This window comes from Eumetopias jubatus, unplaced genomic scaffold, assembly GCF_037043125.1.
Source record: "Eumetopias jubatus isolate StellerSeaLion01/CBP00866 unplaced genomic scaffold, mEumJub1_p1.0 scaffold_2, whole genome shotgun sequence".
NCBI classification, from domain to species: Eukaryota; Metazoa; Chordata; class Mammalia; order Carnivora; family Otariidae; genus Eumetopias; species Eumetopias jubatus.
In genome coordinates, this window is record NW_028274808.1 from 81469967 (window position 1) to 81483782 (window position 13816).

A 13816-nucleotide genomic window follows, 5' to 3' on the forward strand; every position below is an offset into this window, starting at 1 on the left:
TTTTATAGTAAATTTTTATGTCTGCAAACTAACAAAAGGAGAGTGATGCCTGTACTTGCATGGCAACTATGTTTCCAAGGTATTTTCACACTTTTTTCTTCTAAGAGAGCTTCACCTTGACTTTGTGATAAGGAAACATTATCTCCTTTTTACAGGTAAGGAAACAGAGGTTCATGAACGTTAAGTGACCCAGCAGACCTGCATAAGCGTGTGTTATAATACAAGTATTCTCTCCAAGGCTTTCTCCACTTGCACCACGATGTTTCTGGAGGCAGCAGGATGCAGTAGAAATTTCTGCGTGGTCATCGTTTGGGGAATCAATAGGGCTGGTAAACAACTGTGGGAAAGATGTATAAAAATACAAAGGAGAGGGGCACCTGGACGGCTCAGCCAGTTAAGCGTCTGCTTTTGGCTCAGGTCATGATCCCAGGGTCCTGGGATCAATCCCCGTGTTGGGCTCCCTGCTCAGTGGGGAGCTTGCTTCTCCCTCTCCCACTTCCCCTGCTTGTGTTCCCTCTCTTGCTGTCAAATAAATAAATACAATCTTTAAAAATAAAATAAAAATACAAAGGAGAAGGGGTGGCATCATTCTGGACAGGGAAGACTCTAAGTCTCCTCCAGCCTGTGTCCTTCCAGGGAAGACTTTTGGGGCGAGGCTGGGGGATGGGAGAGCGGCTGTGGCATTCCCGTCATTCCCGCGGTAAGCAGATGGGCAGGTGAGCCCCGTCTTGTGGGGGTTTTAGTTCTCATTCTTTCCCAATATTATACTTGCTTTCTTGTGTGAGGTTTAGATATTGGAACTTTGGTTGGCTGTCCATCAATAATTGCTTGTGCTGCAATTCCTCACATAAGTTTATATATTTAGGTCTAAAATTCCAAATTTTGCTAGTTTTTTCTTAATTTCCGAAGTTCCACATGTCCTTTTCCGATTAAAGGGACTCTGCTCTCTTCACGATTCAGTTTCTCTGTCTCTGTGTTAGTAATTTAGTTTGTTAACGTTTGGCAAGGAATATTTGAGAAAAATCTCTCAAAAGAGAGCAAATCCTATTATTCCTAAAATCTAGTGTGTGAATTCAGGAAGGAAACAACAAAGTTTTAATCAAAGTAAGCAATAATGACAGGTTTATTTAAAATTTCCAGTAGAGAAAACCCACTAGTTTTGGAATAAAAGTACTCAATGTACGAGAGCGTTAAGTGAATATAAAAGATTAGCAGAAGAGAAATAAAACCAAACATAGTACAAAAAAATTTAAAAAGTTTGAAATGGATTTAAACAGGGATGTTCTTTAAATCCTCCAAATATTTAACAGTTACTAGGTTTGGCAAACAATTCACTTGAAAATTAAAGCCTATTTCTGTAAACGCCATAAAAACTGCTTAGTTACATTCAAGCACTCCATACAATTGGTATTGAAACATACAGGCAGTCGATTTCAGAGTAGCAGGAATTACTCATTTGCTCTCACAGTTACATGAATTAACCAGCTGCATAACTGCTTTTGGAGAGGAAGGGATAGAAGACACGAAAAAAAAAAGAAGTACGATAAAATCTCTAAAAAATGGGAAACACAGCAAAATTCAGACATCAGTTTGTTTCTTGAAAGCAACAAACTGACTCTTTACAGTATATTCTACATTTGCAGTTGTCATTTCCCTCTCCCCCACCCCCCTCAAATGCTCCTAAATCCACTAGTCTAATCAATTCTTAACTTCCAAATATTCTGTACATATATATTTAGCAAAGAGCATATGCCTAACATTATTCTGACAGCAGTATGGTCAGCATACAATTTTAGAAAGATTACTATGTATATCATCAAGATTAAACTTTACTTAAAAAACAAAAATCGTTACTAAACAAATAGTTTTAAAATATTATGAAATCCCATGAAAAGAAGACTCAACATGGGTTCTAAACCTGATAAAAACACACTTCAGAGAGACTATTAATGCTAAACTTTTGCCAAACGATGACCTTAAAGTGCCAAACACAAAAGAATCTCTTAGGATCGTTTCTCCAATAGATAATTTGTCCCTGGCTTGGCCATCTCTCCTTTAACTATACACGAAGTCCTGCTAAACGGATGCATTTTAGTTGATTTTACCATAGAATGTTACAATGTAAACTAAACAGGTTCTTGATATCGACAGTATGTTACCAAGGTTTTTTTTATTTCTGAATCCAACAGTTGGTCACAGAGGTCAAGTATTATCAAGGCTCCTTTGTCAGTTCTCGATTGTGTCTGACTCATCCATCCTTCAAGTACATGCAAGGCTCAATAGTTTTCAAGAGGCAGAAGCCTGAGGCCATTTAAGACACAGATGAAATAGGATTGTGAGGTGAACCCATCTGAGTAAGAACTTTATCCAGCCACTGGAGCGGGCCATGCAGGTGGATCTCAATCCAGCAGGGGGTGCTAGTAACATCCTGGCGGTGGTATTCTGCTCCCCAACCCTAGAAGATACATTGGAGGTCATTTAACTTGCTTAACTCCGTGGTTAAACTTTAAGTAAGAGTTCTCATAACCAGACATGCTGATTAAAGACATGGATGCTTTCCATAAGACAGATGCTTGTGCACACAAACACACACACAATTTGGCAGACAATTTCAGGGGATGGGTGTATTCAAGGGTCCCTGAAGTCCCTCCATACATTCCAGGTTAAGAAGTACTGGTCTTGGGGAATGAAGTTTCAAATACATTATAAGGCTGTTTTAACGAAGGCACTTTTTAACTTTCATTTTCATTTCCCACTATGTTACTGATAGGATTGTAACAGATATTAAATTCTCATTTTATCACCAAGAAAACAAGGAAAAAGTTATGGTAGACAAACTGACATTCTGCTTCTCCCCCACTCAGTCACCGATGGTCCTCCTATCAACACAAGAGCTCTTGATCTTTCAATCTCGAAGCAAACTGGCAGAGGCACATACATATCCAAAAAGCTATTACTGACACCTAATCATTGCTTTGAATCAATAGATTTCACTATACATTTGTACAAGAAGGTAGCTTGCCAGACATCTTCAGTATTACTGAACTGGGACACCAAAGCTGCAAAAGAGAAAGACAATCTTGCAATTGCAAAGATCAAAAAAACTCATTGGTGTGGTGGGCAACGGAACATAAGCTCTGATAAACCCTTGTTTCACGAGGGATGTCAGAGAAGGTTGGGTACTATTTATCTCTGACACTTACCTACTCCAGGAATTTCAAAGAAATACATATATATATCAGAACTTTCAGCTAAAAGTCGTGATACATGTACATGATACAAAAGACGTGATACACGTGATACATGTTCCTGTATATACATAATCATGTATATACATCCATGCATTTCTACATCTATCAGTACACTGCTAACTTGAAGGTTTGTGTGCATGTTTCCTCCATTTGATAGTAAGTTCTTTGAAGGCAGGGACCAGATCTTATTTATCTTTGGTCTCAAACATCTAGCACAGTGATTGGCACAAAGCAGAAGCCCTAGAGATACTTGTTCAGCTAAACTGACTTGGATTTTTCGGATATATGGGGAGTTTACTGTGCAAATAACTTATAAAATGTGTGCTTTAAAGTCCAAAATGATCGTCTTCAAAATAGCACAAGATAGGCTATTAATATGAGTAAAATGTTCTATATCATTTCTCTAAGATGCTAAGTGTGACAAGGGCAAGGTATGCAATCCTTATGATAAAAAAGAACAATACTGTACAAACACTATGCAATTTTTTTTGTTGTTGTTGCAAACGTATGATAAGCAGCTGCCCTTTATCATGTCGGCAGGAGTTTTAAAACAAAATTTGTTGATCCTTAACTCCAAATCCAGCTTCCCAGATATGTTCATTATATCTTATATTACCCCCATTCCAGTATATATCACATTATTTTATGATTAAATATATACTAGGCCATTAGCATTGTGAACCTAGAGACATTAGGTGCTTTTTCAATCTTTGCATTAATTCTCTGGAATAGTGCTAAAAATATTTGCTGAATGAATGAAATCTAATACATTTTTAATGCATGTCCTTATATCACAAACACTTTTTATTAGTGTAAAGTTTGTTTTTATGTGTGTAAAGGTAAATAATTAAAAATGTATAAAAGTAAAACCATTAAAATTGGGTAATCAATATGAAATGAGCTTGAGGAGAAAGCCAGGTTGGAGCAGTAGAGTCATAAATTCTTCTTGAGTGGTCCTTCAATAATAGTAGACTACCACAGTTCCCAACTCCATCCACCCATTTTAAACATGATGATCGTGAGGATCAGTAAAGGATCCCTGTGCCTTAATTGCACAGTTAAAATGGCAGCTAAAACTAGAACCTGGGTCTCCTGACTCTTAACAGGTATTCTTTCCTCCATACCAGTAAAACAACAAACAGAAAGCATTGCTGGAAAGTTACTGTCCTCATTTTAAAATTCATTTTAGCCAAAAGGCAAAGTCAAAAATTAAACAATGACTGTCAGTTGTGGATGAGTAAGATCTCTGTAGTCTCACAGGTATATAGAGTATTGGTCAACCTCTTTAAAGGGTAAAAAAAACCTTTAAGACTAAAAAGGGACCAGACCAGCTACACACAACTGTTGAATAATGTTTTGAGAAAACATTAAGAGAACACAGTCAAAATCTGCTAATATGATTCAAAGAAGTAAGAAAAAAATGATACTCAGGGAAAGGTATCTTTGATCTAAAGGATGATTAACAAAGGAAGGTTCCAAAATTACCCTCTGTAACACACACATTACAAAACAGGTTTGACAACAAGTTAGGTGAGCTTCTGAAGAGAGGACATAAAAGGTGATTGCCTCACCCAAATATATAATTAGTTGTTTCTCGAGGTAACAGAGGATGAAAATTTATCTTTGAGAATTCAGAGACAAGTCAGTCACTAGCATAAGTTACAACATAAGTTACAACTCTTGAAATCTAATCAGATATTTACTTTTTTTACATTTCAATGACATCTTAAAATTTTTTATTTCTCAGAGGCAGAAGAGAAGGCAGAAAAGAGATTATTGTGAGTAATATCTTTAACCTTCTCCATCCTCAACCCTAACAATAATCTTAGAAGTAAGGCATCTACTACTCTGTGGGCAAGGGTCTTATTAATTTTTGAATTATAAGAAAATGATGCTTACTGAAGACATTAAAAAAAACCTGACCAATCAAAAATAAACCCCAGTGTGATGAATTTTTATTTACAAAAAGGTCACTTGTTTATTTGCTGAAACAAAAGCAACAAATGTTACCATCATAAAGGTACTAAAAAACACAGAACGAAAAGGAAGGGGGGGTGTGTTGACTGAATTGATCTCTTAAGAAAATGATGCATTTAAATTATACATGTTAAATATATAACAAAATATTTTCTTATGGTTCTACAATAGTTAAAACAGTGCTTATTCAAATAGGAAAAAGTTATTCAAGCCTCCTACACCGTTGACATTTAATACAAACACTCCTATAATTCTAATTATATCCTTGTAATAACTGACATCCTTACTAAAGTTCCAAAATGCCTCGGTAATAAGCTGGCTTCTATGGATCCATGTCAAGAAGACACAGATTTGTACACTAAGGGGAAGTGCAGCAAGTGTGTCCAATCTGGGCTCACTTACCTTTACAAAGCTCATGCGGATAGTGCACATTTTAGTGAGCTCATAGACTGTCTCGAAGCCATGGTTCACAGACTGTGCCAATAACTGAGCGAATTCTTGGTTATTAAAAATTTTCAAACTACACCCACTAGGGATCTTGCAAACAGTAGTGGGGTGAAATCCATGATGGTAGTTGCAGTTCCGACTTTGCACAAAGATGCTGCTGTCGCTGAGACATTCGGCATACACTTCCCCTCCAACATAGTAAAGATGCACTCCTGTAGGAAGACAACGCATGCAATGTCTTCATTGTCATTTTTCTCAGCCAAAAAGCATCTGTGTATCTTCAAGATATGAATTTGCATGGATTTAAACTCTGGCTAACTAGATAGATACTCTCCAAATCTTGCACAACTGATAAAATCTTAGTTAACCCTCTTAGGTCATACAATGTTCTTTTGTTAACACGGATGTCCAAGATGTTTCTAGGAAATAACAAAGAAAGGAGGGTCAAGACAAGTAAAAGACTTAGAAAACCAGAGGCGGAGGAAGTAGTGCTGGGAGCTGTAAGACGTAAGGTCCAGGGGAAAATAATTATAAAAATAATTCATACTGTGTGCAATCTGATCTCCCCAAACTACCATCTGCTCCAAACTTCTTCCTGTGACATCTTAGAGTGCCAGGAGTGTAGGAAATTGATCCTACCCAGCCTTTAAAAAAAGGAAAATGAGGGGAGGGGGGCTTTCTGACAAAGCCCTACACCATTAAGGGAGATTATTATAGTCCATGCAGCGAACAGAATCACATCCCATGTGGCTTTAAACAATCTACTGTGCAGGTAACTCTGGCATATGCCTCAGCCAATGCTAAAACTATTGTCTCCAATCCAATCCAAAAAATTATGTGTTGTGTTTACATGAACACACAATGGCTAAGACTTCTGTAACAATTAAATAGCTGCTGGAGCAGAAGCCCACCTTCCTGCCTGATGTAGAGAAAACAACTTAAGAGACAGAGAGAGAGAGAGAGAGAGTGTGTGTGTGTGTGTTGACTTTTTTCCTGATTATAAAAATGAGGAATTTTCATTTTGAACATTTAAAAAGTAAAACAAAATATAAAGAAGCAGAAAATATCATCACTTGTTTAGTGACACAGAGGCAAGAACTGTTAATAGTTGGACACACTGGATTACAGGTTTTGAGTATTACTAACCTTTCTCTGCAAACATTTAAAGTATCTACATGATTATATGGATACAACAATTTACTTTAGCAATTCTCCCAATACTGGACCATAGCGTTGATACTAATTTTCTGTTATAACAATGCCAGGATAAATGTCTCTGGATTATTTTTGATAACATCCTTGGGAGAGGTTCCTGGAAGTTAAATCACTGGATCGAAGGCTCTTGATTCACTTTGCCAAACGACTTTCCAGAATGCTTGTATCAATTTACACCCTACCAGCAGTGTATGAGTGCCTTTCTCGTTTTGCCTGTGCCAGGACTAAGTTTAAGACAAAAACAAATAAATTAAAATAAATTACAGCTAAAAAACAGTATTGTTTTAATTTGCATGTGAGACTGGATATGCTCTCATATGTTTATTAGCCATCTGTGTTTCTCTTATGAACTTACTTGTTCATATTTCTTACCTATTTATCCCACTGGGGTTCTAGTATTTTTATTGTTTTTTTATGAGCTATGTGTAAGCTATAAATAATTTATTTCCTATTTGCTTCCCCATTAGTCCTTTGTATTTTTTTTAATCCACAGAAGTTTGAAAGCTTTGAGTCAAATCTCTTGTGATCTTTTCTATTGCTTTTTATGCTTAGAAAATTTCTACCTCTTTGATCAAATGTATTTTCTTCTAGCTTAATAGCTTACCATTAAAAAAAAAACAACAAAACTCAATTCATTAATCTATTTGCATATATGAAGTGAGGTCAGGGTTTCTCCCTATAGCCTCACCTAAAAGCTAACTTTGTTACTGCAGGACCACTAGAAGACTATGGATTTGTTATGCTTCACTTAACGTACATTAATTTTGAAATACAATATAGTCTGAGTTTAATTTCTTCTACCATTTTGTCTAAACCTGATTTAATTGTAGTTTCATAATATTTAACCTAATATCAAGAATTTTTTCTTTATTCTTCCATTAAAAATTTTAGCTATTTTCACTTGTTTATCCTGCCAGGTAATAACAGAACACATTTTCCCACTTTCAAAAAAATAACACATTGTGATTCTGGCATGGATTGTTTTAAACCATAAACTGAAATTAGGAAGAATAGACATCCTTAAAATATTCTTACGATATTAAGCTTTCTCCTTAAGGAACACTGTTTATTTATATACCTAAATTTTCTTTCTCTAAAATTTGGTTTTCTTTACATAATTCTCATGTATTGCTGATTCAGATTATTTCCAAAAAATTACATTTTCTGTTGCTATTGGAAATGTGATTTCCCCCTCCACCATATTTTCTAACTGGTTATTGCCAGCTTAAAGAAAACTGGCATATAATTTCTAAAAATAAATTCTTTGGAAGTTTCTAGATAAACAACCATAACTTTTGAATAAACACAAGGACCATAAATATTACCAGGTCAGTATTACTTATGTAATACTAACATGGGTGAAGGAGGAAAGGCATTCATACACAGACTTATGGGGCAAGTGGAAAGTAATACAAGCTTTCTGGAAAGTAATTTGGCATAGTATATCAAGAGCTTTAGACCTACTAATTTCACTCCAAGAATCTATCCCAAGAATATTATCAATTAGTTAATCACATCATTTGCAATATTGATAATTTTGGCTTATTTCCATTATCGATAACTCTACATTTAAATACATTAGTCAAGGCATCTGGAACAATTTTAAATAACCACATTCCCAGAATCCTTATTTTCTTCCTATTTTTTGTTTTTTTAAAGTAGTCTCCACACTTGGCATGGAGCCCAATGTGGGGCTTGAACTCACCCTGAGATCAAGACCTGAGTTGAGATCAAGAGTCAGATGCTTAACCAACTGAGCCACCCACGCGCCCCTCTTCCTAATTTTTAATAGAAATGTTCCAGAGTGCAATGGCTTTTTAGTACTTTGGGGTAATGGTCAACTTTAGAACTTAAGGAAAAATATATCCCTCCATCCCAAATGTATGCAAAATTGTGTTCATGTACAATTTACAGGGTTTACAGATCCCAGATCTCTCTGTTACGAACCTAGGTTCTAGCATTTCATCATCAAAATATGGAGGTTAGGGTTTATTTTTTCTCCCTTAATCATATAAAGGAACTATCTATTAATTCCTGTTTTAGGCTTTTTTTTTTTTTTTTAAGGATCAAGTGTATCTCAAATGCCTTTTAAGCATTTACTAAATAACCACTTAATCTGGTCCACTATTCTAGATTTTATAGGTCATTTTTAAAAACTGTTTACTATTGAAATAATTTCAAACTTATAGAAATAGAACAGCCAGGAAAAACAGAACAAAGAACACTCATATAACCACTATCCTGATTCATCTATTGTGACAATTTATTCCATGTTTGATCATTTGCACCTCCTTCCCCTCTATGCTTTTATACACACCCTCCTATACATTCATATATACACATCCACACATATATACATGTATATGCATATATCTATATATATTCTGACAAAGGATTTGTTTTAGATGGAGATATCTTTACATATATACATAATGTGTGTATATAGATATGTGTGTGCATTTCCTAAGACTAGGGATATTCTCTTATATAGCCACAGTACAGTTAGCAATGCCATTGCATGTAACATTGATATAATAGTTTTATCTAATCTATCACTCATGTTCTAGCTCTACCTGCTGACCCCAGTAAGGTCCTCTGTGGTATTTTTTCCCCTTTCTGGAACAGATCATTACACAGCTTATTGTAATGCGGGTCAGTGGGTCAGCTTATTACACAGCTGTCATAGCTCTTTAATCTCTTTTAATGTGGAACATTTGTAGACCTTTGTCTTCTGACGTTGATATTTTGGAAGAATACAGTTCCTCCTCACCCTTTTTAATAGAATTTTGAGTTTGTCTGAAGTTTCCCCACTGATGAGATTCAGACTGGCATTCTCAACTGGAAGTCTGCATACATGATGTTACTTCCTTCTCAGGGCATCACATCCGGTGGTATATGACATCCATCTGTCTCTCACTGGTGGTGATAATTTTGATCTCCCAGTCAAGAAGCTGTCCAATGTCTCCACTGTATGATTACTGATTTTTATTCTCCCTTGTAACTAAGAGGCAGTCTGTGAGGAGACACTGCAAGACCATGCAAATATCCTGATTCTTGCAAAAAAATCCTCTGTTTAGCTTCCACCGAGGATTCCCGACTGATGGCTGCAAAATGATGACTTTCCAACTCTAGCACTCACTCTACATTTCCCAACCAGCCTTCCTCATTCATTCCTTTATCCATTTATTATTGGCATGGACTTACAAAATTACTGTTGTTTTTCAGTGGCTTAAAGTCCACAGCTGTACTTAATTACCTTGGTGCTCAAACCATCCCAGAATTGGCCCAGGGAAGCCCCTCCAAGTTGGCTCCTGTGACATGCCCCCATCATTTTCATAAGCGTTTCTTCACTGTCTGGTGTAACAAAATGTTCCAGGCTCATCATTGTCTACCTGGAGTCAGCCCTTTCCCCGAGAAGCCCTGGATCCTCTCTCAGTGGGAAATGGTGTTAGAGATGATGGGCCGAGCACCAGATGTGCTTACTGCTCCTGGGTGTCTTTGCTTGTTGGCCCTTTCAGCTGACAGATCACAAACTATATGCATGTTTGAGCACACGTACACACGCACGCACACGCACGCAGCCACGAGAACACCAACAGGCATACACACATACGTACACATGTTATTAAATCATCATTTCACCCTGATACCTCCACAGGGTTTATCTTTTGCCCTCCTCCACACCTGTGTTTCTTATTCCACAGTGAACAGCCAGGCTCTCAGCAACATCCACACACTCAGTCATTTGCTTCATCTTCTATCTCAAAGATCCCTAACTATTTTATTCATACTGCTACCAGATAATCAAGTCTACTAAAAAGGGTTCAGGATTTGTTTGCAAGCGCTCCACCCTACCTGGCCCGGCCTGGAGATTCATAGCCGAACACTATATTCGTAAGTTATTCTGGATTGGTTCTTTCTTTCTTTTCCCCCGTGAGTTATGGCACTTATTTGAAACACATTAGGTTTACTTGTTTTAACTTGCATTTAGTTTTAGGTTGTAAGTCACTTTCGAACAGCTGCTTTTATCCTGCAGCCAAACGTAAGCTAGAGCAGTGCTCCCCAGATCACTATTTCAGCTAATTAATACCAACTCCGATGAGGCGGCAGACCATGAAAACTGCTGATTGGAAAGTGAGCAACGTCCTGCTAATAGAAACTGAAAGAATATTTACCAACCAGAGCCAGTGTTTCCTACCTGATGTTTGCTATATGAGTCTGCTCTAGGAACGACTAAGTCGGTTCTAGGGGAAAAGGGACACAAGAGACAAACATTTGAAAGAGGTTCAAGTGCAAACTCACCTTTTCCAATGTGCCGCCTGGTGTTTTCAATAGTGGAATTCCGGTTAACATTGGAGAGCAGCCCAAGGCAGAAACGGTTCTTATTGTTGGAAGGATCGGTGAAACCATCCACCAACACACTTGTGGAGGAGGCGTGGAACGCTTCACCCACACGATTATTGAGCTCATAGTAGACAATAGAGCACCAGTGTTTTGGTTCCTCATAAGCAACCGCCTGAACATCTGTAAGAAAGAAAAGCTTATAGTCAACCTCGGTTAGTGCCTCGGGCTCTCAAAAACTGAAACTGTGTTGTAAAACTGGCTCAGGATCATGGAATGAAGATATGGAAAAGCAAGGGCCATTATAACATACATGGTTTCTCTATGACATCCAAAATAGGTCCTCCTTACTAAGTGTGACATTCCCCTTTAATTGGAAAATAATTTTCTCCAATTACTATCAGATCACCAAAACGCCAGCTAAGCAAGCATACCAAGAGCATTTGCTGAACACTCACAATATGCTACCCGCTCTGTCATATGCCAGAATGAAAGTCACCCCCACCACAGACGCTGGCTCCCCATCTAAAGAAATACAAGTAGCAAGTGAAAAACCAATGGGAAGAGCACAATAGAGGACAGGAAATGTGCCAAAGGTGCTGGCAGAAAAAGGGCGACTTTCAACAAAGCCTTCACAGGCCTAGGCTTTTTTCAAAGCAATGAAAATCAGTTTCTAATGATTGATAAGCAGTTCCCTTACTTCACATTCAGCTGCCAATAACGATCACAGCCACAGCTCGGCTCCAGTCCTCAAACGCAGGAAGAAATCTTGCCAGCTGGCCATTTTTACAGAATGAATCATATCTTGCTCATCCAGATTTCATGCTAACTTCCTTATATTTGCTTTAAGTCATGCAGAGCAGGTGTGTTTTGTCTCTCCATTCCCAGAATGGGCCAACAATGGAAATTACCCAACTTTACTGACAGGATGCAGCTTGTTAAGTCAAATCTCTTAAGACTAACAAATCTCCAAACAGAACATGCTTCTAAACATTTGCAACTAAAAGGTTCTAAAGATAAGTTCCTTCTGTAGTAAAACCTCTTATACCACTGCTTTAGAGATTCCAGGAATACAAACCACGTATGCCCAGTATGCCAATACGTAATGATCTGAGGTTTACGAGGTCCTGAGCGTACAGTCGTAAAAAGAGAAAGAATATCCGCATTAGAAGCATAAGCTGTAACTGCTTAGGAAGAAGTACTTCTGTGTTCTTAACATCAACCTCCACGGATATCCCAATGCACTTAATTTTAGCATTTGGTAAAGAAAACAAAGAAAACGATCATTAAAAAAAAATCCACGCAAACGTTAGCCACTCTATACATTTAAGCAGGTGAGCCCAATACAGGCGTACGCTATCTTCTCTGCTGAGCAACGATCCCAGGTCAGCTTGCTGTATTTCAAAGCGCAAAATTTTAGTGATTTACCTAGTGCTAGATCTTAAAAGAAGGCTGCAACATCATTACAGAAGGCTTTTATAACCTATTGGGATTGTTCAAGATACTATTCATTTAGGTCGGAGGATGACACATTTTTTCCTGTAAAAGACCAGAAAGATTTTGTGGGCCATCTGGTCTCTACTGCAACCATTCAGCTGTGCCCTAGCAATGCTAAAGCTGCCAGATCATACGTAATGGACGTAGCTGTGCTCCCGTAAAAATTTATTTACAAAAACAGGCAGCGGGCTGAATTGGTCTGTGGGCTGTAGTGTGCTGACTCTGGTTTTAGGAAAACCACCAAAGGTAAACCAGTAACAGAAAGGCCAACATTCCTTCCTCATGAAGATATTAACTGTAAACTTATTCTAATGGGGAAATTTCAAAAAACTATTTAAAGGAAAAATTTTATAGCAACTTAAAGGCCTATTTCCTGACAGCAGACATTTTAGGTTTACCCACGATCGCCACAGGGTGCACACGCTCCTCACTAGGCAGTGGTGCTGTGCTGGTCCTCTCCTGCTGACCTGTTCCTGAAGTACAAACTCCAAAGATGGGGGAGACAGGACGGTTTTTTTCCCCTCAGCCAGCATTTTTATTTTTTGGTTGATAATTATGTTTGGGAGGTTGTTCGAGAGATTATGAGGAACCATAAGATACAGAGCCAATAAGACAGATGTAAAAATATTTTACAGATTAAGTCGTACATTCCAATTTATTACACTGCACATCTAAGAAAGGTTCTTTAAGTTTACCATCAGGTTTTAAGAACTTAAAAAAAGGTAAGCAACTCTGATAAAGTCTGAGGTACCTCCCATTTTAATAAAAAAGTAGTTAAGAACAAAATGAGACATACACCTAGTAATGAGATTGCACTGTAACTTCAGTTTGCATAAAATGCATATATATTGAGAAATGGTCCATGCCACGGGGCACCAGGGCAACACCTTCTTCCACAAGAGGTTGTTTGGGAGTTTTCTTCAACAACGTGGTCATGACCTCCTAGGGTACTCAGGGACTCTCCCAACACTCACTGACCCGAGTTCTCTGCTCGGCTGGGCCCACACCACTTGCCAGTGCAGAACGATGGCGTTTTCCCCTCAGTCACTGCCGGAGGTATGGTGGTATGACAGGGCTGGAAACACACC

General features: G+C 37.8%; 1 protein-coding gene across 1 annotated transcript in view; it reads right to left on the reverse strand.

Moving 5' to 3' along the window:
• Nucleotides 1-1854: 1854 nt before the first annotated feature.
• Nucleotides 1855-13816, reverse strand: part of SMAD1 (SMAD family member 1) — a 73092-nt gene continuing 61130 nt past the window's right edge. Inside the window, exons 5-7 of the mRNA XM_028102268.2 lie at nt 11193-11414; nt 5631-5887; nt 1855-2455 (exon numbers count right to left, since the gene is read on the reverse strand). Coding sequence (XP_027958069.1) covers nt 2312-2455; nt 5631-5887; nt 11193-11414 — 623 coding nt within the window. The 3' untranslated portion in view covers nt 1855-2311. The remainder of the gene's footprint in view (nt 2456-5630; nt 5888-11192; nt 11415-13816) is intronic.